The sequence below is a fragment of the Lepisosteus oculatus genome, chromosome 10 (assembly GCF_040954835.1).
Source record: "Lepisosteus oculatus isolate fLepOcu1 chromosome 10, fLepOcu1.hap2, whole genome shotgun sequence".
NCBI classification, from domain to species: domain Eukaryota; kingdom Metazoa; phylum Chordata; class Actinopteri; order Semionotiformes; family Lepisosteidae; genus Lepisosteus; species Lepisosteus oculatus.
The window spans coordinates 3,609,606-3,635,041 of record NC_090705.1 but is presented as its reverse complement, the minus strand read 5'-3'; the positions used below and the strand labels follow the sequence as shown (position 1 = coordinate 3,635,041).

Below are 25,436 nucleotides of genomic sequence, written 5' to 3'. Positions count from 1 at the left end.
GCAGCAGTTAGATATGTACTGTAAATAACAGTTCGTCAGATCCTAACAGATGGAATTGGAGATTCAAATTATTAGAGGCTATGTGAAATAACTCACCTGGTTGAGGAAATGGTAGTTTTAGAGTAAGGATGAGGCTAACCAAAACCCCCTCACTTTTGCGAGGAATGAGCCAGGGAGCTGCTGTAAGGGTGTAGACGGGATGAAGGGAGAAATGTGAGAGAGACGTGCAAAGGGAAGCTCAGGAGGTGGGATGTATATATACCTAGGGGAGAGAATGTAGGTGACATTAGGATCTGACCTTCCTCCAAAATTTTTGGTTTAAAATCCACCTAGGATGCTAACAATGTGAAATAATAGTAACTTGTTCAGTGCAATAGAGCAGGTCTACTTGACCCCCATGTTTTTCCTCAAGTTGATATAAGGTTCCCTGCCCCAGTATGCTCTCTCACTATCAGCATAAACTGTGAATCATGGGCTGGGAGCTTTTTTTTTCCTGTCAGGACAGTGAAATGTTCTCCTGCCCTCCAGTAGGTAGAGTTTGTTTCTTATTAGCAATGATCACTAATGCTTTCATTGTCAGCCTTACCCTTTATATCCAGGAAACAAAAGCTTTTGTGCAAGCTCTAAGTGAGATACATCAGAAGTGCAGTTTTCCTGGGCTTTTTTATGGCAGCTGCCACACTCTTTTTTGTTTTTGTTGATTCACACCATCCACACAAGGGTAGCTCTTTGAGTTCCTTCAGACCCACACTAGGCAGTTAATAAGTGTTTTAATTGACTTCCCAACTGCTCACAAGAGATTAACATGCCAACCCAATTTTAATTAGCTATGGAAAGCTATCGAACTTCTACAGCAGCAGTTGTCAGTATATATACAGTATAGTAAAATGAAATGAAGCATAGCAGGATGGCACAAGGTATAAAACACCTTTCCTCAAGACTGATGGGAGCCGAGGTCTTGCCATAAAACTCAAGTGTATTTTTTTTTCAAAAGATTAATAACAATTACTTAGCAGATGTTCTGAACAGACTTTGTTCATTTACAAAACAAAAAAAAAGACAAACCAAAAACTGCTTTAAATGAGAGAGTGGGACAAGTGTCTTAAACAGATGGCTTGAACAGACAAACAATTTGTATGAGGCATCATTTCTATCAGAGGTGAAGTCAGAGAAAGACCATTACTTTCCTCTTTGTGTATCTCCGTGATATAAGAAATCTCTATCAGTGTTAAGTAGTCTTTAAATTAAGCAATCTTTAAATCTGTTTTAAATTATGATACTAATTTCCTTTATTAGAAATAGAATTATTTTATTCCTTTGCCTTTTTAGTGTTCTCTTTATAATGTAATGAATTTCCTTGGAAATCAATGCCTTCTGTTGGCCAGAAGTTAACAATGCACTTAGCGTTTAATTCAATTAATTTTTATGCCCATTTAACTGTTTCTTCTACTTCCCACTGTACAATGCTTATTTGTTAAGGAAGAACAAGCAGTTTTAATGCATAGGAATAATTCATAAAACAACATTTTATTTATAAATTCATGTGATTTAATTTTTACAGATTTCTGAAATTGAACAAAGTGATATTATTATTATTATTATTATTATTATTATTATTATTATTATAAAAACTATGATAGTTCAGATTATGAAGTAAAAGTATCAGATTTGATCACCACAGGTTGGTTACTTAAGATATAATTTCATGTGCATGAGGTATTTAAAATGGAAAGTAGCTGGTTCTAAGAACTAAGTTGAATTATATGTCTGATTGTGCGGCTAGCATTTATATAATATCAGACTGTAAATGCATTCCATTGATTCTCTTCTTCCTTTATGTGTTCTGCGTTAGAAAAATGACTTTCCCTGATTCTTTACTGCAGGGAAAGGATGTCTTATTTAGCAGAACCATGCTGCTAGACTTATACATACATATCCCTTCTTTATATTTTCTTTGGATGACAGCAAACCACTCTGTGAATGAAGAGCACACTTTCAATCCAATATCATGCTTTGCGTTGAATCAAAAATTGAATACTCTGATATTAAACTTTTAACTGAACCATTTCTCACTTCTAACACAGTTGCAGAAGGAAAAAAAAGCTTGCTCAAAATAAATGTTTTATGACATAAATAAAATAAAACTCTACAGGTTCAATGCTTAGGCTTTTCAAAGGCCCTGTGCAAGATTAATCAGCATAAATTGTCTGGAGCATCACTGAACCACTACACAATGAGACCACGCATAGTCATCAACATCCATCCATCTATTTTCAATAACTTCTTAGCCCAATAAAGGATTGCAGGTAGCTGTAATGTGTGCATGGTTGATTACATCCTGGACAGGATACCCATCACTTGGGCCATACACACCAAGAGGGACAACTTAGAGACTCCAAGGAATCTAAAACATATGTTTTGGGATTGTGGTAGGAAGTTGGAGCACCTGGGAAAAACTGTGACTGTGACAATGCAAACATGTCAAAATCAAAGCAAGGATCCAGAGCTCAGATGCCATAGGACTAATCACCATGTCACTTGCTACACTTTACATTAGGTTTCAATTTTTTTAATTAGAAAGGTTGGAAGAAATTCTAATTGCTTTACACATTGCTCAAAGGGAAAAAAAATATCTCCTTTTGATTAGAATTTGTCTATTTCGATTCTGAAAATGTTTTGATCTGTGAAGAGCATAATGAAGAGAGATTTTGCGCATTTATTTTTTTTTTCAATTGTACAGCACTCCTCAGTTGTTCTTTATACATTTTTGATTATATGGAAGATGAATAGGACGAAGATTGATAATTTCTCAGCCCTTTCATTTTACAGCCTGTTTTGAGAGCTCAAAGGAGTCTAAAAGCCATCTTAAATTCAACATCAATCAACTTGCAGCAGAGCGTTAAAATGAGTATTTAACTGATGTGCTAATTGGTTGCTTGTCATAAACAGATTAGTTAACTTATAATTTAGAATACAACAAAGTCAAACACACTAATTTGCTTGAATCAAATCATTTGTATCCTATGCATTTTATATAATAATCATTTAGAACATAACATTTGAAGAAAAAACTAATATACTGTATTAATGTTAAATTTGTTAGTTGTGAGACTGGGGGATTGGACTTACAGTATTTGAATTGATTTTGCAAAGGCTGCAATAACAAACAATGGCTGATTGATTGATAGACAGATTGATTGACTGGGAATTACTGAGTTTGATTGTCCGGCTCTGTTCCACAAGAGCCGCTCCCCAGCAGGTTTTATTAGGCCTCTTTAAATCTTGGTCTTCAGCTTGTTCAATTAAGCAAGAAATGAGTCAAATTAGGCAAATAACCGCCCAGGTGGCAAGAAAACCAGAAACCTGGCTCTCCAGGATAGGAGTTGTTCACCCCTCATGCAAGCACATCATTTTCTTCTTCCACACCGGTGGTTACCAGCCCAGGACTTGAGGAACCACTGTGTCTCCTGAGGTTTGCTCCTGCTGAGTTACTTACACAGGGTATCGCAGGCAGTTCTCAATCTCAGTTTTTCTGTTTTTCTATGTTTAAATTTGCTTTCAGCTCTTAAAACGCCTGAATGGGATTTGTAATTGGAATCATCCCTGTACCTGTTTTTGAGCTCCAGAACTGGAACTAACTGGAGTGTAACCAAGTGAAGCACAGCAGAAAGAAAAGAATTGTGAGAGTGTCTGATATGTTGTCATTCCCTCCTGCCTCTGTTCCTCCTTAATCAGTCACTTATTAATAGCTTAGTCAGAAAGAAGGACAAGCAATTTAGGTGCTTTATGCTTGAGACTGGGTATTTCTGAAATTCAAGAAGTATGCCAAAATTTTAAAGAAGAAAGCAGATAAATTAAAAGAAATAACTAAAGAACTAAAGAAATGCCTAGAATTGGGTTTGGGAACAAATGCTCAAAACAGCATAGGAACGTAATCAGAAAGCAGACAAAGTCTACAATTTTGTTCACCACAATACAAAAAATATTTTTTACTCTTTCTTTGTGTCGTGCTGCTGTGTAGTGCGTCCATAGATGAGTATCCAGGTACCTTGACGGATTACAGTAACAGAACTGATTCTTTTCAGGGAACAGACTGTTTTACAAAAAAGTGGGAGTATGGGACAGCTACTCAGCCATACTGTTGAAGCTGAAGCCCTGGCTTCTTTCAAGAAACGTTTGGCTGGTTTTGGATGAATTGGCTACAGAAAACTAAGAATCGAGATGGACCCAACGGTTTCCTCTCTCATCTGTAACATTTCTTATGTTCTCACACATTCCTACTCTATGTTTGACAAGAGTGCATGAATTTTCACTTGAGCAGTTGAGTGATTCCTTCATAAAAACCTGATTTCTTTTTGTCTCTATTGTACTTCAAGATCACAATCAATGGAAATTGAAACTAGTGGAAGCGATTTATTAGATGAAGTAAACCCGAGAAGAAATCTGTATGAAACATACTGTACAGGGAAGATTTGCAGTGTACTTTCAAAGAAATAATTTATGCTGCCTGCTATTAAGTCATATTGATTAACCAAGACACACACTTCAAATGAGGTCTTCTGGGTCAGCTAAGCAGAAATGCAAGTTTATTGAATTAAAGGTGTAATTTGATTAAGAGTGAGTCAGTGTCTTGATCTAAGCTTCAAAAGAGGATCTCACTCTGGCTTCTCCTGACGTATAAACTTTCAGATACTTCAGAATGATTCACTTGTACCTAGGTACAGAATACAAATAGTTGAATAGTTTGGCTGAACCGAGTGTGGAACAAACTCAATGAAAACAACAGTAAAATGAATAATAATAATTTCTTCATTTCCCATTTTCATTATTTTAGTTTCTGATTCTTTTCATCTGTGGACTCTGCTGACTATAACTTGCACTTGCAAAGGCTTTTCTGATATATTACACACATTCCTATAAAAAAGATGAGTGAATGAACACTAGGTCAGCCAGCTGGTGTTTCTTGAATCTGAGTCACGTGGGAACGAGACTCCAGTTAAAAGACGTAGAGGAGAAGAATGAGAAATAACTAAAGACTAACTCGTTGGTTTATCGAGAGGAGAAATTATCAAGGTGACAGGGAAATCCCTGTGTGTAACAACTTTATGGAGTGGATAAAAATCTGAAGAACCATGTCTAGGAAGAAGATTAATGATGCAGGAAGGTATGTGCCATGGGGCTCTATTCAAAAGCTGTTTGCTCTTATAACACTAGTGAGATTGGACTGTGGCCACAACAGCACGGGTGTCTTGAGAGCTGGAAGTTGTTTAGCGCTGCTCTTATCGTGTTAATGTGCGAGACAGTCATGCCACTGAAGAAGCCCTTATCTTCTGATTCTATTAAATATAATGTGATGATTAGAATAGAAGTCCAGTATTTTGCTTCACAAATAACAGCATCAGGGAGGCAGCCATGCATTATTGGCATAATGAGGTCACTTAATCAGCGTGAGGCTTCAAGAATTAGTGTTGTGATTCAGCCCCCCCTTCACTTTTCTGTGAGTTTCCTTTTCAGGGCAGCGTCAAAACATTGCATCCTGGAGAGCATCTCACAACACGAGACAAAGGAATTCATGTCCTCCGTTTTAAGGTTCAGATTTAGCAGATTATAATGAGACGAAGACAAAACAAATTGAAGGGTAAGTCTCAATTTTAAGAAAACTGCTTTCCCGATGCAGTTTCTGAAAGTCATAACAAAGAAAATCACCTGAAATCAAATTGAAAAGATGCAAAATCACATCAAGCAATCGAAAATAGAGATTTTTTAGTAATCCATCCATCTGTCCATTAACAGAAAATGGCCGATTCCTGCTAGGAATTGTTTTTAGCCCAAAGCCTCTCCCAGAAACACAGAATAGATGATGAGCAGTTGCTACCTTTCTGCATTTTACACAATTCAGAAAAATATGTGTAATTTCAGGTGTCAGGATTCATAACTCAGTAAAGTGGCTTGGGTCAATTGTGAACATTACAAACAAAATCCCTCCTCATTTGGCAGAAATGTGAATGTTGCGTCTATATGGTTACTGGAATAAGGTTCACTTTATTAAAATGCTAAGGAGCCTTCTTCAAGTCACTGATTGGAAAATGTGCAGATATGACAGTAGAACAGGTGCCTTCTCTAGCTTGAAATAATTTCCTTTAGTTCCACTAGGTTTAGAAAGGGGTGCTTTGACATTTAGGACATCACCATCTGTGTCTGGATCATACAGACCTCTATTTGATTTATGATAGCTCAGGACAAATTAATTTCAGGACTTAAAATATGACTAAGAAAAAAAACATTTTGCTGGAAAAATTAAAAAAGAGAAGCACTCTTTGGAAAGGAAATCACTTTTTTACCTACAGTATGATTCAACCACACTTCAGAGCAATTTGAATAATGCCTTATGGTTTCAGTCTTCTCATTTATATAACAGTAAACATGTTATTGGTTGGTGCATTCACACGTTTGTACTTAGAATAAAGTAGTAGAACTAAAATACTTCTACTAGTAGTGGAGAAACTGCACTGTACCATCAAACTGTACCATCAAATAAGGTACAGTGTCTTGCTGAAGTACTTTATTTCTTATGAAAGCATCATACAGTATATGTATAGAGCATATTTTGCTCTGAGGCATTATAATAACATCTGCTGTTGGACTATTCTACTTTAGGTAGTGATTTAAAGATAATTTCCAAAAAACTGTAGAGAAGTTCCAACATCTGGGCAACAAGAAGTAAACCATATCGGCGGATACTATTAACCAGGCCATGATTTACAAACGAAGAGATATCAATGATGTCAGGATACTGTTTACACCTTAAGGAGAAAACATTTTCTTTCTGAAAAAAGATTGTAAAGTCAAAGGTTATTATGAAACTACCTTGTAGAGAATTCTTCACCATGTCAAGTAAATTACATACTGTGTCAGTCGTTGTTTAGGCCAGGAGAGCCAACTCATTGCAATTCTGTGCGCCTGGGAGAGGGGAAAATATTTCAGAATTAAATTGCTTTGTAATCTGAAACAGTTTCGGTCTAACTGGTTTGTCCTATTACAATAGCTGTCACGTTACCATGACGACATTGATTTGATTACAGATTCTCCAACAGAATTCTGCATATTAGAGTGTAAATTACATTAACTCAACATGAATTAATCTTTCGTGCACATCACCAACACTTTCTAACCTTTTCTCAATGTAAAACATTTTGTATGCTTGATTCTAAATTGTATACAGTACATTATGAATCCTGGAAAAGGCTGGCATCTAGATTTAATTGAGAAATTACAATTAATTAGATGTTAGATAATGAAATGTACATACAGTATTTTAATGTTGTGGAGTTTTATTTCCATATGTATATCACAGTTTTACATTTTTAACTGGCTTTCAACAGTGATAGGAATTTTCTTAAGCAATGACTATTATCTTTCAATCTTGCATTATATTTCAAGTCCACTATCAAGCATACTGCAGGTCAAAGGAGTTCAGGAACTCAGGGAAAACAGTTTCACCTGTAAGAGATGTACTGTCTTCAGAGCTTTTAGTTGAAAACTACAGCACTTCCATGCTGAAAAGCAAGGATATCTAACCTTTTTTCTATGATGTCAACATTCCTTTATTGAAACAGTGTGAAGGATTCTGCTCTGGTTGTTTTCTCAAGTAATTTGCAAACAGTACATTTCAGATAGATATTTCAAGGAAAGGAACAACAATATATTCTAATTAAATGACTTTCAAAGAATCAATCCTTACTGGAGGGCACCCAGGTTTCACAAATGAGTTTTATTATCCATTTAACAGCATGAATTGGTCTCTTTTATTTCCTTTGCGTTGTGTGTTCCTCTCTTGGTGAAAACATGTTTGTTTTGGCTCATCTATCATAGAAGGCTTGGAACTTTCTCTCAAAAGAGATTTTTTTTTGCCAAACGGAGACAAATCACCTTTTTGTGCCGAGGTCAGAATGTCTTGATTTATCCAAATGAGCAACACTGAACCTCTTCATCAAACCCACACACAACATCTTTAAATCAGACATTGATATGAAATAAATTCTCCACCACCAGAAAAGGTAAAACTGAAACAGAATAAACGTTATTTGAGCATGAAAAAATAAATATTTTCGTGAGTTACATAGTTACATGATTAATGAGTAGCAATATTTGGTAACCTGTTGTTTAGAGAATTGTCTTATTTCATCTTCCCTATCAGTAAATACAGCTCTCTTCTAATGAGGTAATGCACAAAGCACTGGATTGATTTTTTCTAGCACACACTGTCCTTATACCATTTCTTTGCAGTCTAAAACTGGTAATGGTGCATAAAGACCCTGTAAGTCCATATTAATGGTGCATCTAACAGCTCTGTAGCAAAACCATTAAGAAGTTCTACTGCTTGGCCGTGATGTCAGACACAGTGCTCATTCCAACCAGAGGAGATTTTGGCCTCCTTTTGTCTGATGCTAAATGATCAATTGATATCAACTATTTGATTCATTGGTGCATACTGATTTTTAAGAATGCTTTATACATAAAATGGTATTATAATATAAAACAAGTGGCAGAAACAGATGGTCTCTTTTAGCATTGTTCTTTAAAACTGTGTCACTGTACCAAAGAATGACTCTGCTGTTGTATCATGTTTATTGTATTATTCCAATTTGGGAACTGAAATTCTTAATCCGCAATTGAAAACCTTTCCATTAAATTGTTAATGCTAAATAAATAATAAAATGCCATGAAAATGGTAATAAAATCTGAGTTTTAATGGTTCATGATCCAGACGGCTCTTTCCTTATACAGTAAATATACAGTATGCAGGTCGATATTTGGAATTTTATTTCTTCACAAAATATATGGTTGCAATAATGGTTAACAGTAAGAAACTGCAATATTCAGCATCTTTTGTCATTTGCTGAAGGACAGCAAGCTCATACAGTATTATCTAGGCAGCAGGATTAGGAGTCACACTTAGCTGGGTTACTGATGGGCTCATTGCCTTGACAAAAAAGCTCTCAGGGGACACTCAAGAGAAACTCCACTGTTTTGCTATAGGCATTTTTTTTAAAGGTAAAAGGGACCTTTTTTAATGTTTATTCTGCAGCTGATTCAGCAGAAGATGTGGAAAATGGTCAAGACCTTTGTAATGGCTCCTGTTTTGAAGGTTAATTCAAGAATTTGTGATAGGTGTGGTTGGTGTTATCGAGAAGGCCGATAAACAAAGTGTCTGTCTACTTCTGCAAATGCTTATGAAATCACGCCGTGTTTAACGTTTAAGTCTAATTTTAAAAAAGAGCTTGTCGGAAACTGGATTTGAAAGCAAGATGGAAGACGAGTCGGATCACAAATGCGATGCTTCAGCTGTGGGGAGGGTTGTCTTTAGCCTTAACATACAGTACACACGTTTGTGGTACAGAAGGGATTGCTGTGGCCTGTGAAATTCAGTATGCAAAAAACATACAGTATTTAATTCAGAGGTGTTGGATTACCTTTAAACACCATCAAAACAGTAAAATTGTCCCCGGCAACAAGGAAGGCTAGCTGAGCCGCAGGACAAATCGGCCTCTGTGTTCCACTCACTCTGGTGCCTTTTAAGGAGACAAGATGAATTAATTGTATCTGCTCCGGTGTGAGTTCTTGAACTTGAACTTGAACTTTATTGCCATATGTAACCGGTACTGGTACAATGAAATTCTTACTTACAGAAAGTCTCTCGATTGTAAAACAAGTGTAAAAAACAAAACAAAGTGCAAACAGTGCATTAAGACAATGTACAAACAAACAATAGACAATGTGCAAGTAAACATGTAGACAGTTTGAATGTAAACAATACAGACGTGTAAACAATGACTGGAGATGTGCAATAGATAAGAATCATAAAGAGGTAGGTGGTGATGGTGTAGGTGTGGTCCGAGGGGGATGGCTAAATCTGTTCGCCAGTCTCACTGCTTGTGGATAGAAGCTATTGAAGAATCTAGTGGTAAGTGTCCGTATGCTCTTATATCTCTTGCCTGAGAGTCAATGTTCACAGTCCAGGCTAGATCTTTAGAGATGTGAATTCCCAAAAACCTAAAGCTGGTGACTGTTTCCACTTCCGTTCTATCAATACTGAGTGGGCTGTGAGTGTATGGCCTGTGTCTCCAAAAGTCCACTATTAGCTCTTTCATTTTCTTTATGTTCAAGTCCAGGTTATTGCTATGACACCACCTAAGCAGCTGTACAACTTCATCCCTGTAAGTGGACTCATCATCATCACTGATCAGTCCTATTATAGTGGTGTCATCTGCAAACTTAATGATGCGGTTGTTGCTGTGTCTTGCTGTGCAGTCGTGAGTAAATAGGGAGTACAACCTTGGACTCAGACAGCAGCCTTGTGGGGTTCCAGTGCTCAGGGTGAGTGGTGTTGATGTTTTTTTGCCTATCTGCACCACCTGTGGTCTCTCGATAAGAAAGTCCAGCAGCAAGTTGCAGACAGAGTTGCACAGACCTAATCCCCTGAGCTTTGTCACCAGTTGACTGGGTATGATGGAATTGAATGCTGAACTGTAGTCCACAAACAGCATTCTCACATACGAGTTCTTAGTGTCCAGGTGTTCCAAAGCTGTATGCAGAGCCAGGGAGACAGCATCATCCACTGATCTGTTGTTCTGGTAGGCGAACTGCAAGGGGTCCAGGGACTCTGTGATGGAGATGTTGATGTGTGACAACACCAGCTTCTCCAGGCATTTCATCACCACAGATGTTAATGCTACTGGGCGGTAATCATTCAGGCATGTCACTTTTGTCTTTTTGGGGGTTGGAACAATAGTGTTTTTTTTAAAGCAGGTGGGGACCATGGACTGTGACAGGGAGGAGTTAAAGATGTCCGTAAACACTGTAGTCAGCTGGGCTGCACATGTCCTCAGGACGCGATGTGGTATCCCATCAGGTCCTGCAGCCCTGCAGCCCATTTCCATCTGATGGAAACCCTGAGCTGGAAAAGGACCATTATAAAAACAATTGCAACCATTGTGTTTTAAAAATTCTCTGATGTTTAAGATCGAAAGGCTGAAATCTACTTATTTGTCTTCCCCCCTGAACACAGCTCAAAGGAGGTGATTTAAAGATGATTGGGTCAAGAAAAGCAATGATAGGAAGGCAGCATTGCATGGAAGAAACATACTTAAGTGTTTTCACACATTGCCTAGTTTACAATTCTCTCTAGAATGTGGGTCACTGTGTGCCAGAACACACAAGGTACTGTATGACTATGCAAACCAGGAGGTAATTCCATGAGAAGCTCTGAAAACATGATACAACATTTGCTTAACAGCTGATAGTAATGTTTTGAAAGTGCAGTGTGTGGAATACTTTAATATATATTTAATATTTGGCTGCCAATTCATAATGAGCTCTGATTGTGCATCGCAGGAGAGGCACCTGAATGTCTCAGGCACTCCTTCTCATTTCAAGTGCAGAAATGACGTTGATCAGGTGAAGATCACTGGCAGCCTTGGATTCTCAGTTAACATTGAAAACCGTGCTCATTATATTTAAATTGTGATGTATTTTGTATTCATCAAGACAGCAAATGCAAACTGTAGATTAAAGACTTGAAATCTCTTCTGAATAGGGAACTCCTTTTTTCACCCACTGTTTATAACTGAGCTCACTCCTGTCATCTTAACAGTAAGTATAGCGAGTATAACAGTATATGGGGTGTCTTTTAATTCACAACTTTCCAAAAGCCATAGGACCACAACAGGTTCTGGATAAGACAGGCTCTAGTACAACACTACTCTTGTACCCTTGAAGGAGGCACTTTACATGAATCCTTCCAGCGAACAAAATGCCACCCAGCTTCAGTAAATACATGTGTGCAAATGTAAGATGCTTAGGATAAAATTGTTTAAAAATAAATTAGGAATTCTAGAGACACTTTAGGAATGTCCCTATCTTTCAGTTTTAGAAAACTGAAAGATAGGGACATTTCACTTTAATGAAATTCACATTTCATAAACGAGCCTATATTAAAATGTACGGTTATTCTCATACACATGTTAGCATATCGACCTACTGTATTTGACAGGTGATTGTAATAACACAGGCAGCAGTAGCCTTTAATACATTTTGATCTGCTCAGCTGTACTGATGGCACCCTGGTTCCAAATGTTTCTGCAAAACAATATACAGTATCAGTCTATCCTGACAATTTCCTACAGATGCATGTTTATTGTTTGATTATCTCATTGCCCAGACAAGAGGTTCAATAATGGTATGGCAATATTGTAACTGCCTTTTTAATTACTTTGATATATTCCTTAATTAGACTACTTTTAATTATGAGAGTTCTGTTGTGTTTTTCACTTAAGTCAAATAGGATGACACAAACAGGTTTTCAAATATTCAGTCAGGAACTGACCGAATTCACAAAAGGGGTTCAAATCTGACATCCTTAAAATGAAAACTGCGTTATTTTTTTTCTCCTAATATTACGGAAATAACAACGTGACCTGTAGTCGCACAATAAGAGCATTTCAGTGTTTTCGGATTTAGGCAGCTTACACGTGACCGAAGATACAATGTTAACGCAACATCATTGTTAAAAGTAAAAAAAAAACAACGTTTATTGAACACCCTGTAATTAAACGGTTACTTCAGGGAAAGTATCTGTTTTTCTGCTTTCAATGTTACAATTGCAGTTTTCTAGGTGTTTGACGATTCTTCTCAAAACCTACCATATTTTTTGACGAAGGCTCCAACAGCTGTTTCGGTGTTGTGTTTTGTTTCAGATTCATAATTAATTAATTCATAAACAGCTTACTGGCATGGTAGATGCTTTAGTTGCAATGCTACAGCCAAACGACTATTTGCCCTCATTTGCATTCATTGAAGGCGATTCATAAAAATCGATAATGGTAAGTGCCTTACAGACATAGAAAATACCACACACTCAAATATCTAAACAGACTTGTCAAGGGAAAAAAAATAATGTTGCTGTTTCCCATTTTCATAGATTGATGTGCTAATGTTTGACATTATAATTTTATCAATGTTAATTTATTTCATACCGGTATATGTGTTGCATTATAGTGAAAGCCCAGAGTCATTTTAATTTCTGTCTGTAAATTGGATACAAATCACCTTGTGTCCAATTAACTGCCTTGACCGAGATAGTTAAGGTTGTTATAAGGAGAAACTGATTTATCAACCGGTTTAACGCGGTTTCGCCGGCCTCTGTCTTTAAACTTCAAAATGGTAATTTCGCTGTTTTAGATAACGACGCAAGACAAGGTCTACAGCTAACAGACAAAACACGTTTAAATCTTTGTCGTAACCTGGATGCAAAAATCAAGAAAGTCTTGCGGAACTGTGTAGTTCCTGTGTTTGAAAAATCGTTTTTTATTTCCTCGGTACCTGCGGAAAAATACAGGATTACATACTAGGATACTGTATGTCTGTTGCCCTTATAGTAGATTTTACGTTTCAGTTGCTATCATTGACGGCGTTGGTATTTGTTACTAAATGGGATATTCCAAGCTGGCTAATGTCAATATTATTGATCTGTTTAATAATATCACCTGTAATCGTAACTCGAGAATCCCTCCTTTGTTTGTCTTTCATACTGTAGCGAGCTTCATGTCTTTCGTTTCACAAAAGCACTTCGCTGCTGTTTTTTTTAAATGTATTGGTTTTGTTGTCCGTTTTATTTAACGGGTCACATTCCAGTTCAAGAGCTGAGCTGTCGGGGTGAAGTGTACTCTCTCCCCTATGTTTAACAGCGGATGTGGCTCTAATAGTATAATACAACACCTGCATGCGTACAGTATGCAGTTCTTGTCCGTTTTTTTTATAGGGTAGCTTTCTCCTCAAATAGAAGGGACTGATCTTCTTTTTAAATACTTCCTGTTTGGTCAATTTTAGTACTTTGTTTTACACAAAGGGATGTGGGAGTCTGTTTCAATTACTGTAGCTACTGTACTTGCAATCGAATGAGCTATTCTATATGAGCAGAAAGGCCTCCTCTCTTTTGCAACTAATCTTTATGTTCTCATTCAAATTCTGGAAGAGTGGAGAGAATTCCTAGAAAACGCAACATAAATTCAAGTCTGTTCACAAATATACAGTACCATTTTTTTTTCAGAGCAACCAGACAACAGGAAAATGTAACATGTCAAAACCACATGCCCATACAGTAACGTTATTCACCCTGACAGTGGTTTTATAGATGTACAAAACCGTACAAAACTATCTTGGTTTTACACATTTTTAACCTCCTGTTCTAATGAATTACCTATTTTACAGACTACAGTACTAAAGGTTTATGTTTAAAAATACCCTTACTTTTAGGGAAAAAATAAAAAGTAAAAATACAATGGCAAATGGGAATTTCTGTGACATTACCCTGTCAGTTTCTATGGAGTTGTTAATCTTGTTTTCTGATAATAGACTTAATGTACTGTATAGAAGCTTTAAGGATTGCAAGCCTAATGTTGTTGATTATCTGTCAAAACACACATTTGTCTCTTTTTTTTTGGTTTATCAAAAAAATATAAACCATTAAGGTGCAGTTACTTTTCAGCAAATTTCCTTTAAAACCTCCATTTATCCAGGAGTGACTAGTACTCTAGTAATTACTGTAAATGCATATTTATAGTAATAACACTGTATAATGCTAATTTTGTATTTAAATCCCAAATGCAGACAAATGCAGCACTTAAGAGTTGTGGTCACATTACAGAAAGGTTGTAGGTTCAATTATTATTTGGAAGATGCTGTTGTACTTCTGAACAAGGTGTTTCAGTACAATGCACAGCTCTAGAAATTGTTGTGTAATGTACTGTACTGTATGTTTATTTACAGTACCCCCCAAACAAATAGTAATGGATGGGTTACTATTAGTTTTTAATGGTCTTTATAGATTTGACATTATAAAGTCAGAACAAACGTGGTTATAATAGGAATCAAAAAGTGAAAAATGAAATTGGTCTGGAAAGTTTTGAATGATGGAAGGAAAGAAATGCTCATTCGTGCACCTGTGAGAATTGGAGAGATTACTGAACTACAGGGCTAAACAAAGTCATTCTGAAACAAATTGGACTGTAAGACATTTTAAAACAAGGAACAGACAGAGTGTGCTATATTTTACAGATCGCTTTCAGCAGATAAGAGGAGGGTGATGTAAGTGTCTTAACTGCAGGGAGCACACAAAGGCATCACAACCCTGCCACAGCCTGGTATCTCACAGAACAGGTGTCCCTTGAGTAGCCAGACTGGGCTTTCCAGACCCTGTGAAGCACAGCTGTGTACAGTACCCGTCCTTGTACAGTACCTTGTCCTGTAGCTGCCTGTACCCTAACACAGACACCTGTCGGGTACAGGCAGCTACAGGCCTTGCAATACACTAGTATGTTGTTACAGTAGCTTGCATAAAGAATGGCAAAGTGCTAGTGTGTATTTTGGTGTGTCAGGATTCCCAAATACAATAACAAGTCAGTAACATTTTATTCTGTATGCAGTATACCATTTTCTTCCATTTTTGACTGAACATGGCTGGCCCGTTCCTTTATGATCAACTCCCAGTCTAAAAGTCATGCTAATTTTCTAGTACAGTACTTCTCTGAGCAATTATTTCAAAGTAATAACAATTAAAGGAAAATCAACAGGACTATAATTCAGTTTTTTCACTTACCCTTTTAATACCTTTGTAATTTGTCCTTGATGTGGAAATGCTTCATATTTCACATAAAAATCTCTTTTTGCCCTTTTGTTAACAATTACTAAGAAACAGAACAGGAAAAAGAGCACTTCCCTATAATTGTAGAATCTGGCACTGTGGAACACAACTTGGCATGAGGCAAGACTGATACTTAACAGATGTCAGAGCCCTAAAACCCACAATAATGGCAGCAGTGATTGTTGTTACTGTCATTAGCTGACACACACAATAATGTTAAAGGTTTGAACTCCAAATCACTCCAAATTTACTTGAAAAGACCAGATGTACTCTATATAATAAAAATAATGAGAGTATCCTAGGCTGATTACCACGTCTTTATAGTAGTAACCTAAATCTTTCAAATGCTGAAGACCAATGTAACATACTGTAGTGTCATGAATGACAAACTGTGGCTAGAATTTAATTTTTTGTTTGCAGTTATAAACAATTAAAATGCATATTTTGAATGTGTAAGCTGCCGTTTGTTGTAAAACTGATTACGGAAATGTTTTAAGCATATTGTGGTTGTAATTACTGAGTCTATTGTCAGACCTGTCCTTGCACTGAGAAGACACCCAGGGATAATTGGTTTTTGTCAAAAGAGAATGTAGTCTGATCAAGGTATACTTTCCACAAAGGGTTGGCAGTGAAATAGCATTGATGTATGAAACTTCTGCCTGCAAGGTCATGTTCTCAAACAGCAAACTGTAAAAGTATGTTACAGGGTGTATCTCTTTAGTGTCAAAAACACAATTTATATCAGTTGTATTGTTTTATGTTTTTTATCACTGTTTTCCCAAACTATATAATTTATACAGATTTTCTGTTAAAATTATATGGTAAATAGTGCCCCTAAATGTTGTGTTTCTTTATTGCAGTATGCTACAAATTCTGTCATATATCTGCAGCTGTAGATATAACCAAAATTGTGTGAAATCAAGAAATACAATTGTTTTATTTTTGACTACAATGAAACACAGCAACAAAATAACATCTTCCATGTCACAATCTGGGTCTCTGTGATACCTCTATGTATTATACAGTCTTTGCCATTTTATTAAAGTAATTGGTAAGCAAAAAAAAAGAAAGGTTTTTCTTTATTATCATTTTTTCCCAAGGTGACAATAAATACAATTGACCTTTCTCTCACTGAACTGTAGGGTCTATCTATTTACATGATATAAAATGAATCTTACAGTCAAATTTTATCAGTTCTGGATTTAAAAATGGAATGTTTCAAAATGTTTTTTTGAAAATGGTGTGTTTAGTGTGCTAACATAATGTAAATGTGAAATGATTTTGAATATTCAATACTATTTATCCTGCTACAGTATATCCTTTTTCAAATGTTATTATTTTCCCTGGGAACTTTGAGGTTGTGGTATAGTAAGGAGCATCGAAAAACTATTACAAAAGCTCTCAGATCAAATAAGCCCCTGCATCCCTTCACTTCATTTGGAAATCTAATACGCAAAACACCATAATATACAGTATATATACTGTATATGTGATATTTACATTTCTTCCATCACATGTACTGTAACTGTAGATACTCGATTGAGAAACGGAAAACAAAATGCAAAACTCAATGCAAAGCTGCTGTATAAAATAGACTGATGAGTGACTGAGAGTGAGTGTAGTTAGACTGACACCTATGGGGCCATTTCTGAATTTTAGCTGTTGTCTTGCACTACTGTTCAGTGAGAATACAGAAATACCTGTGATTTTTTTTCAAAAGGTTACATAAGATAAGTGCAGCCACCCTGCACTTACACTGCATCAGTTAAGTAATTGCTCTCAGAATGGATTCCCACTTTAATGCACATTATTTCAATAAATCTGGGCATCTTTTATGAAAAGCACCTTGACCTTCTATATCAGACATAAAAATAATAACCTTAGCATTTGAGTAAAAAAGAGGAGGCAAAAGCAATATAACATATATAGCAATATTTTAAAGGTCTCACGCAGCAATTTCAATTTGCTGTCTGGAAATGTGTTATAGTCTTACATTATATTTTATTAAACTGTAGTGATCCATCAGACACAATTATTTGAACATATTGTGCCATTTATGCCTACAGGAAAAATTTCCATAAGATATCCTGTTTGAATGATGTTACATTCCACACATCGACATGTCCTGTGAGGTACTGCTGTCCACAGACCTTTCTGATTGCTGGCAAAACCTTATTTTCTAAGTATTGATCTTGGGGCAACCTACAAAATGCAAAGCCTTACCATGATAGATCTGCTGTCATGTTTTACAGTAGGAATCAGGCAATCAATGTCAAATTTTTCCATTGAACGGTGTACAAATCTGAACTCATTTATCTGTATTAAACAGGGGGGAAAAATTGGGATTCATCAATCATCAATCCAGGGTACATTCTTCCATTGATTAATAGTCTGAGGGTTTCACTCATGGCTGTAATGAATAACTACTGCATTTGTCCACGCTTACGGGCCAAATTCCTTAAGACACAAGAAGAAATCTTGTTTGCATGGATTGGTATATTTGATATTGTTTTTACACCATCAAGCATATGCCTATTTATGTATTTCAAAGTGATTAATTTATTACTGTAGTGCTGAAAAAGACATCCTCCAGTTTTGCCAAAGCTCATATTTATCTGGCTATTGACACTTGCTCTTAGCAATGCTATTAAAATTTGCTTTTCTGCTCTATTTTTAATAAATATTGCACGATTTTTATCAATATCATCTTGCTGTATAAAAGAAATGAACAAAACATGCAAAGACTTAGCAATACGTATAAACATTTTTTCTTTTTCCTGTATTGTGTCAGCTGCAATTTATTTTTGTCTTTTTTTTATCCTTACAGGTTACATGCACTCATGCTACCAGCGCAGGAAAATCAGAACTTCTTAAATCAGGAAGCCCTAAATCTACATTAAAACACATATGGACAGAAAGCAATAAAGACTTGTCCATCAGTCGACTGTTATCACAGACTCTACATGGCAAAGAAAATGCCACTGCTTTGGACCTGCGGTACGATACCCCAGAACCTTATTCTGAGCAGGACCTCTGGGACTGGCTGAGAAACTCTACAGAACTTCAGGAACCCCGGCCCAGAGCCAAAAGAAGACCGATTGTCAAAACAGGGAAGTTTAAGAAAATGTTTGGCTGGGGGGATTTTCATTCTAACATTAAAACTGTCAAGCTCAACCTGCTGATAACAGGGAAGATTGTGGATCACGGGAATGGGACTTTCAGCGTGTACTTTCGCCACAACTCCACCGGCCAGGGGAATGTATCTGTGAGCCTCGTGCCCCCGACCAAGATTGTTGAATTCGATCTGGCACAGCAGACTGTCATTGATGCCAAAGACTCCAAGTCTTTCAACTGCCGAATTGAGTACGAAAAGGTTGACAAGGCCACCAAGAACACACTTTGCAACTACGACCCATCCAAAACATGCTACCAGGAGCAGACCCAGAGCCATGTGTCATGGCTGTGCTCCAAGCCGTTCAAAGTGATCTGCATTTACATTTCCTTTTACAGCACTGATTACAAACTAGTGCAAAAAGTCTGCCCTGATTACAACTACCACAGTGACACTCCTTACTTCCCATCAGGCTGATGGCTCCACGATCTGCGTGCTACAAAAGTCACTCAAGAGGGCTGCTGCCCCCGGAGAATCGACTATTTGTACTGTCCTGAATGTGTCCACGATGGAATGGCGATGATAGAACACGCTATTATTTCAAATTCAGAATTCCTGCCAGAAAAAAAGCAAAACAGACAAATTGGTAGCAAGGCGTATTGCAAGAATGTCCATTATGAATGACAGGAACACTGGGAACCGAGACTAATTATATTCCCAGTAATACATACAGTACTGGCCTGGCCATTAGTAACGTACAGTATGCTTCTCAACATAAAATAATCAGTGTCTCAGTTTCTCATATGAACAACAGTGCTAACAATATAACAGAATGTGACACATGAGATATATATTCAAATGAAATACACTGCAAAGTATTTGTCTTTATTTCTTGTTCTTATTTGACATGATTCCTTTATATGTAGATCTTGTATCATTTATAGCTAGTGGATGTCCCACCCTTAGAACCCTAATTCTGCTTGTTTGAGATGTCTAGATATTTCATAATTACTGTATAATTTGGGGTTTTTTTACAAAAGCACTTAGTCAACAGCAAGGTGCTAAATGCAATCCTAGAGTGCACTCACTCATGCTTTTCCTCGCGGCGCTCTCAGTGGGTTGTTGTTATCAGTGTCCTTAATACCACCATCACAGATTCATTGAGGATAAAGGCAGTCATTCACTCCTGCAAGTGAAGACCTCCAGTGTAGTTCTTATTTCTAAAAGTTTTGATCAAATGTGATAACGCGAAGTAAAACAGTATGCATTCCGCAGATAAGTAGACACATTCAAGGCATTGAGCGTGGCACCCTTTCCTGGAAAGTGCACATCTCTTGGTGAGCAAGCCTTTTCATTTGCCATGTTTTATAAACCATTTTCCATATCTCAGAAACACTCTCAGGCTGCTGACATTTTTGCTTTGAAACCCTGGCTTGACATTTTAGATGATGAGATTTTTAATTTCGTCTTAGTTTTGAACGTGGTCATTATAAAAGGTTTGCTCACCTTTACTATATAAATGTAATGACTTCTATATCCTAGGCTTAATTTGTATGAATGGTTTGTATTGTATATAGTTTATCCTGTGTTAATTGAGCTGCTTCTGAATATTCTCTTGTATCTGTCATTTCTCCCTTTCTCTTTCCTGTTCTTTCTGCTTGTTATTGGTTAACACTAACAAAGGAAATGACTGACATTTATCAATGTAGATGTGGGCTCTATGAAACAGACTTATGTACAAAGCAGTAAATCTGTCTAAAAATATAATTATAAAAATAATAGTCATCTGTATTAAGGCATTTTATTTCTGAGGGAAAAAGGAGATGTACATAATAATAAAATACTGAAACTTTTTCAGTTTAATGTCTGGGATGTGTGAGTTATTAATCAAACCCAAAGATTTTCTTTCTTGTAAAAGTACCATATTGAAAAGAACGGGACCCTGGTTTGTATCCAGTGAAATGACACTGCAAAACAGCGCAGAGCTGTTCAAACGAATAGCGTGTGAGTCTCAAAGAACTGTTTGATATAGGCAATATAAAAAACTACAAACCTGGATTTTGCGATTGCTTTATGAAATTCTACCAAAAAAAATACTCAATGATATACAAAGTAAGCAGTAAACTACTAAATACATGGATGATGGATACATTCATCATCAGTCATTTTCCTGGGGTATTTTGAAACTTCACACTCTCTTTCAGGTGAGCCAATGCAGTCTAAAGGCTGATCAGAGCTTAACTTGTATCTTGAACAACTCCTGCACCACTGTTGCCCAGCTTTCTGAGCCATATTTAATTATAATGAATGCATGCAGCTTGTTAAAAAACACAGGGAAGAAAGCCAACAGAAATGAACGATTTGTGGGCCTTTATGAGGGTATACCAGTATGTTATATTTCTACAAAGACTTTATGTAAGTTGCAGTGTAATATTAATTGAACATCAAAAGAACGCCCTTTGAAGGCCAGAGTTAAAAAAAAATGCCTAATTGCTTTACAGGTGTGTAAATCATTGTCAGGCCCTAAGCATGTGTGATCTAATAGTTTCTTTATCTATTGAATAAAGAGGCCATAAATTTACTGCAAATTACATCTCTATGCCAAAGCCTGAAATTGAAAGCTCTAGTCTGACAGTGTCTGTTACTCAAGTGCTCAACACACCTGCTGTACAATTCTACAACCAAATGAGAAGCAGTTGGCTTTAAATTGATTAGGCATCCTGTGGGTAAAATACAGTGCTTTTAGCTTGCTCACAACTTATCACTAATTAAACTAGATGTTATCCTTGCCAAGTTAATGTGTTGGTAGCTCAGTCCGTTGGGGGGTTTATTACTGTCCTCATTAACGTGTTGTTTTCAAAGTTTGCCCTAAATACTTACATTTAATATGTGTTGTGGGATTAGGTTTTTATTTCCATATTCCCCTGTTCAAATGAAAATGTAAATGTGAATAAAAATGTAAGAGTTACAGCATCTGCCTTTGCAGCTCTGAAACAGAATCCATGTAATTGATTTCGCACACCGCAGGAGAAATATTGAGAACTGGTGCTATAATGTGGGGTCCTTTAACACTAACTATATAATCAGGGAATGAACTCAAACTTTCCAAGGCTCTGCATTTCTTGCACACAGAATTAATTCCTGGCACTTATAGAGTGCTTTTCAGTCCAAAGGACCCCTAAACACTTTACATCTAGGAACGAAGCTTACTAGAAGTAAGAAGTTACTAGTCACTTAGAAGTCACCACTGAAGTAGAGGACTAACCTGCGTGATACATGACATCCTTTATTACACAGCTAATCAGGCAGAGAAGTAAGAAACTGTTTGCCAAATTGAAGTAAGGGCAGACTTTAGGGAGGCCCCTTTGTACAAGCCAAGAGTGGAGTTTAACCAGGACACAGGGGTTAATGCCAGTACTCTTAAAGCCAGGATCTAGGCTTAGCTTATCAGATGGCTGCTACTGTATGTTGCACAGCTCAGCATCATCAGGCTGGGGCATTGGACTGGAAATTCTAGTCTATAGTGCCTTCTCCTGTTCCAACAACACCACCTGAAGCAACAGCCCGTTTTTTTCCCAACAGGTCTTCCATCCCAGCACTGATGAAGACCAGTCTTATTTAGCGTCTGAGATCTAATGAGTTCAGGCTTCTCTGTGGTTAGACTGTTTCTAAGATAAAGTCAATATAGCACACTAGGATAAATACAAATCCAGGGCTTTAACCCTGTTCAGAATCTTCAGTTATTCAGAAATGGAAAATTCAGCACACTTTTGGAACCTGGTGTGAAGCAACATGGCTCACAGGAAATTTGCTGTAATATAAAACTATTACTGGAGTTTATAGCAGAAAGTTGGGAGGAAGGTTAAATCCTAATATCAAACACTTCATGTACTGTACCTCTCTCACACCGGTCCCACACCACATCTACACGCTTGCTGCAGCTCCCTAGCTCATTCCTTGCAATAGTGAGGGTTTGGGACATTCCTTGAGCTCAGGCTGTCTTTCCCTCAACTAGGCAAGTCACACCAAATGCTTCCTACATATTTTGCCCCTCTATTGCATTCATTAAGATCTAAGTGAACTACTGAAATGAAAATAATATGAAACCGCAGAAACAGACTGTTAACATGTTGTATAAAGAAGGGAAATACATTATAAAGGAAAAAAGAAGTCTGAAATAAAATAAGGAGCTATTAAGAGACAGGAGACATTTTTTAAATGAGTGCTCCAGGTATATTACAGTACCTAATAAATTGTGGTTTGATTACTCCTCAGGTCTTACATAAATGGGCATCATGCAAGCAGTGATGTTTTGAAACCTGCATCTTGCTCACTGGAGATGACATTCATTCGCTACTGACCAATGGCACCATTAAGTCTCTAGATTATTTTGATTAACAAGAAATTCTAGTCATGTTTGATAGATTAGTGTGTCTTCACTAGCCCCAGAATGTGTAGTACATGATCAAAACTGTTAAGTATATAGGACACATGCACATTTGTGTATTATTGTGTACTACTCTACATACTGTAGATATGTAAGTACTGTATGAATAATCTTGCATCTACCAAGTTCGTAGTACAAATATTTAAAGTATCATATAAACCCTTGTAATAATAAATGTATCCTATTAAGAAAACAAGCACCTACACTATAGATATACCAACATATACAGTATAAAAGGACAGGACTTGTATTTTGCAAGAACATCATCTGTGAAATATTAATGCCATCTTCACAATTGCTTCTGAATAGTTACAAATGATTTGGACTCACTGATTTTGAATTTAAAGAGTAGTATTGAAATATACATTCTATTGCTTTGCATTATTCAGCCTAATTGATCGGTTGGCTAACACAATGCAATTCTGTAGTATTTTGCAATGTGTCAAAAAACAAAATAGTGGCCTATCAGATTAGGACAGGTGAATTAAAACTACATCTCAAGATTTCAGATGTTCAGCTCTGAGTGGGTCATGAGTGAAGAAAATAATGTCATCAACTTTGGTACCACCACTGTTTAAATCAATATCTATGGACCTTAAGCAAGTGGCAAAGGAATGGCTGACAAATTAGACTGAGACACTATTTTGTCTTCTTTTTTGGTTGATTTGTAACAACCTTTGCTAAATTGCAAACACAGAAGTGCAGACACAAAAACACTTGTTAAAGTTGGGTTTTTTTAAAGGCTGCCCAGTTAAATAAAGAAAAAGACAGAAGCAGAGAGGAGACTCATTTAAGAAAACAGAATTACTTCTGGGCAGTGGTCCACAAAACCATTTGTGGATGAGCAGGTTTCCTGTTAATGAGCAAGTGTCAGAGTGTTTCTGAGCCAGGTGACTAATTACATCTGAAAAAAGAGGCCATTTGGAAAAACAACAAATTGAGGCATATTTAGCCGAAAATAAAAACAATCCTGTAGCAGTACATACTGTATTAGTACTTTATTAAATAAATTAAATATGGGAAACAAAAAAAAGAAAACTTTTATTTAGTATAACATGGAAAGATTCTATTAGCCACAGGTAGTATTTTTGTCAAGCTGCAGAATATTGCTGTGCGCTAATTGTGAGAAATAGACTACAATCTGAGAGAACAGTGCTCCTGAGATGAGATTTGACACATTGGTCTGGATGGCCTCTGACATGGTCTGTAGCCTGGAGGTTCTGGCTGTCTCTAAAAAGAAGATGGTTCCATGGTGACCAAGGAACTTGAGGGTAAAGATAAGTTATATGTATATTTAAGAACAGAGCAGCGAAAAATCACATGGTAGTTTGGCCAGGACACAGAACAATTTAGGAGGGGGCAGTTTCACATACTGCTATATAAGCACCTAGAGACACATCTCTGACACTTGAAAACGTCTCAGCTACCAGATAAAAATAATAAAAATCAGATTCTTGATCTGATTTACGAAGGTGAAAGGGCAGTAATAAATTCATTTATATGCTTGACCATCATACATGACACAGTGACCTAAATAAGAATAGCTGCCATCTGTTACTAACTAGGATATATACGTTTTTTAAACCAATTTGAGAAAAAGGACAATATTACCTCAGGCTCAAATATTTTTTTTTGGTGGACAAAATATTTATTTTTAGGACAAAAATATTTTTTTCCTAAAAATGTATCCCAGAGCACAATCCTAATTAACTGCCAAAATAACTAACAAGACTATTTATTCAATTATGTTCACGTTTGACATTTCTAAAGGAAAGCTTTGAATCTAATTTCCTCATCATTAACCAGAAGATGATAATTTATATTTAATTTGTAATTGTTGCACAGTGCTTTATATAGTAGATTATATTAACCTGAATAATAAATGCTTTTACTACAATTGGATTAAAATATTACTGCCTTATTCTTAACTGTACATAGTTTCATTTGTAAAACACTCAACCTTAGCTGGTGAGTAAAAGTTTGACTCTCATTTCGACACATTTTTATATGTTTTTGTAATTCTAAGAAAATAACAAGTTGTTTAGTACTCCGTTCACATACTTTTAAATTTCAGTTTTTTCCTAAACAGAATTTTAACTTTAATCAAAAGTCAAATGAAAAAAAAGGGCCAGTCTGCCTCAGGGATATTTTTCCATTAACCATTTTGACACATGAGT

At 36.5% G+C, this 25,436-nt stretch overlaps 1 protein-coding gene across 1 annotated transcript in view; it reads left to right on the top strand.

Annotated features, from left to right (window-relative positions):
• LOC102691551 (neurexophilin-1) overlaps positions 1 to 20,673 on the top strand; it is a 47,913-nt gene extending 27,240 nt beyond the window's left edge. The window contains exon 2 of the mRNA XM_015357786.2: positions 18,528 to 20,673. Coding sequence (XP_015213272.1) covers positions 18,528 to 19,289 — 762 coding nt within the window. The 3' untranslated portion in view covers positions 19,290 to 20,673. The remainder of the gene's footprint in view (positions 1 to 18,527) is intronic.
• The last annotated feature ends 4,763 nt before the right edge of the window (positions 20,674 to 25,436 follow it).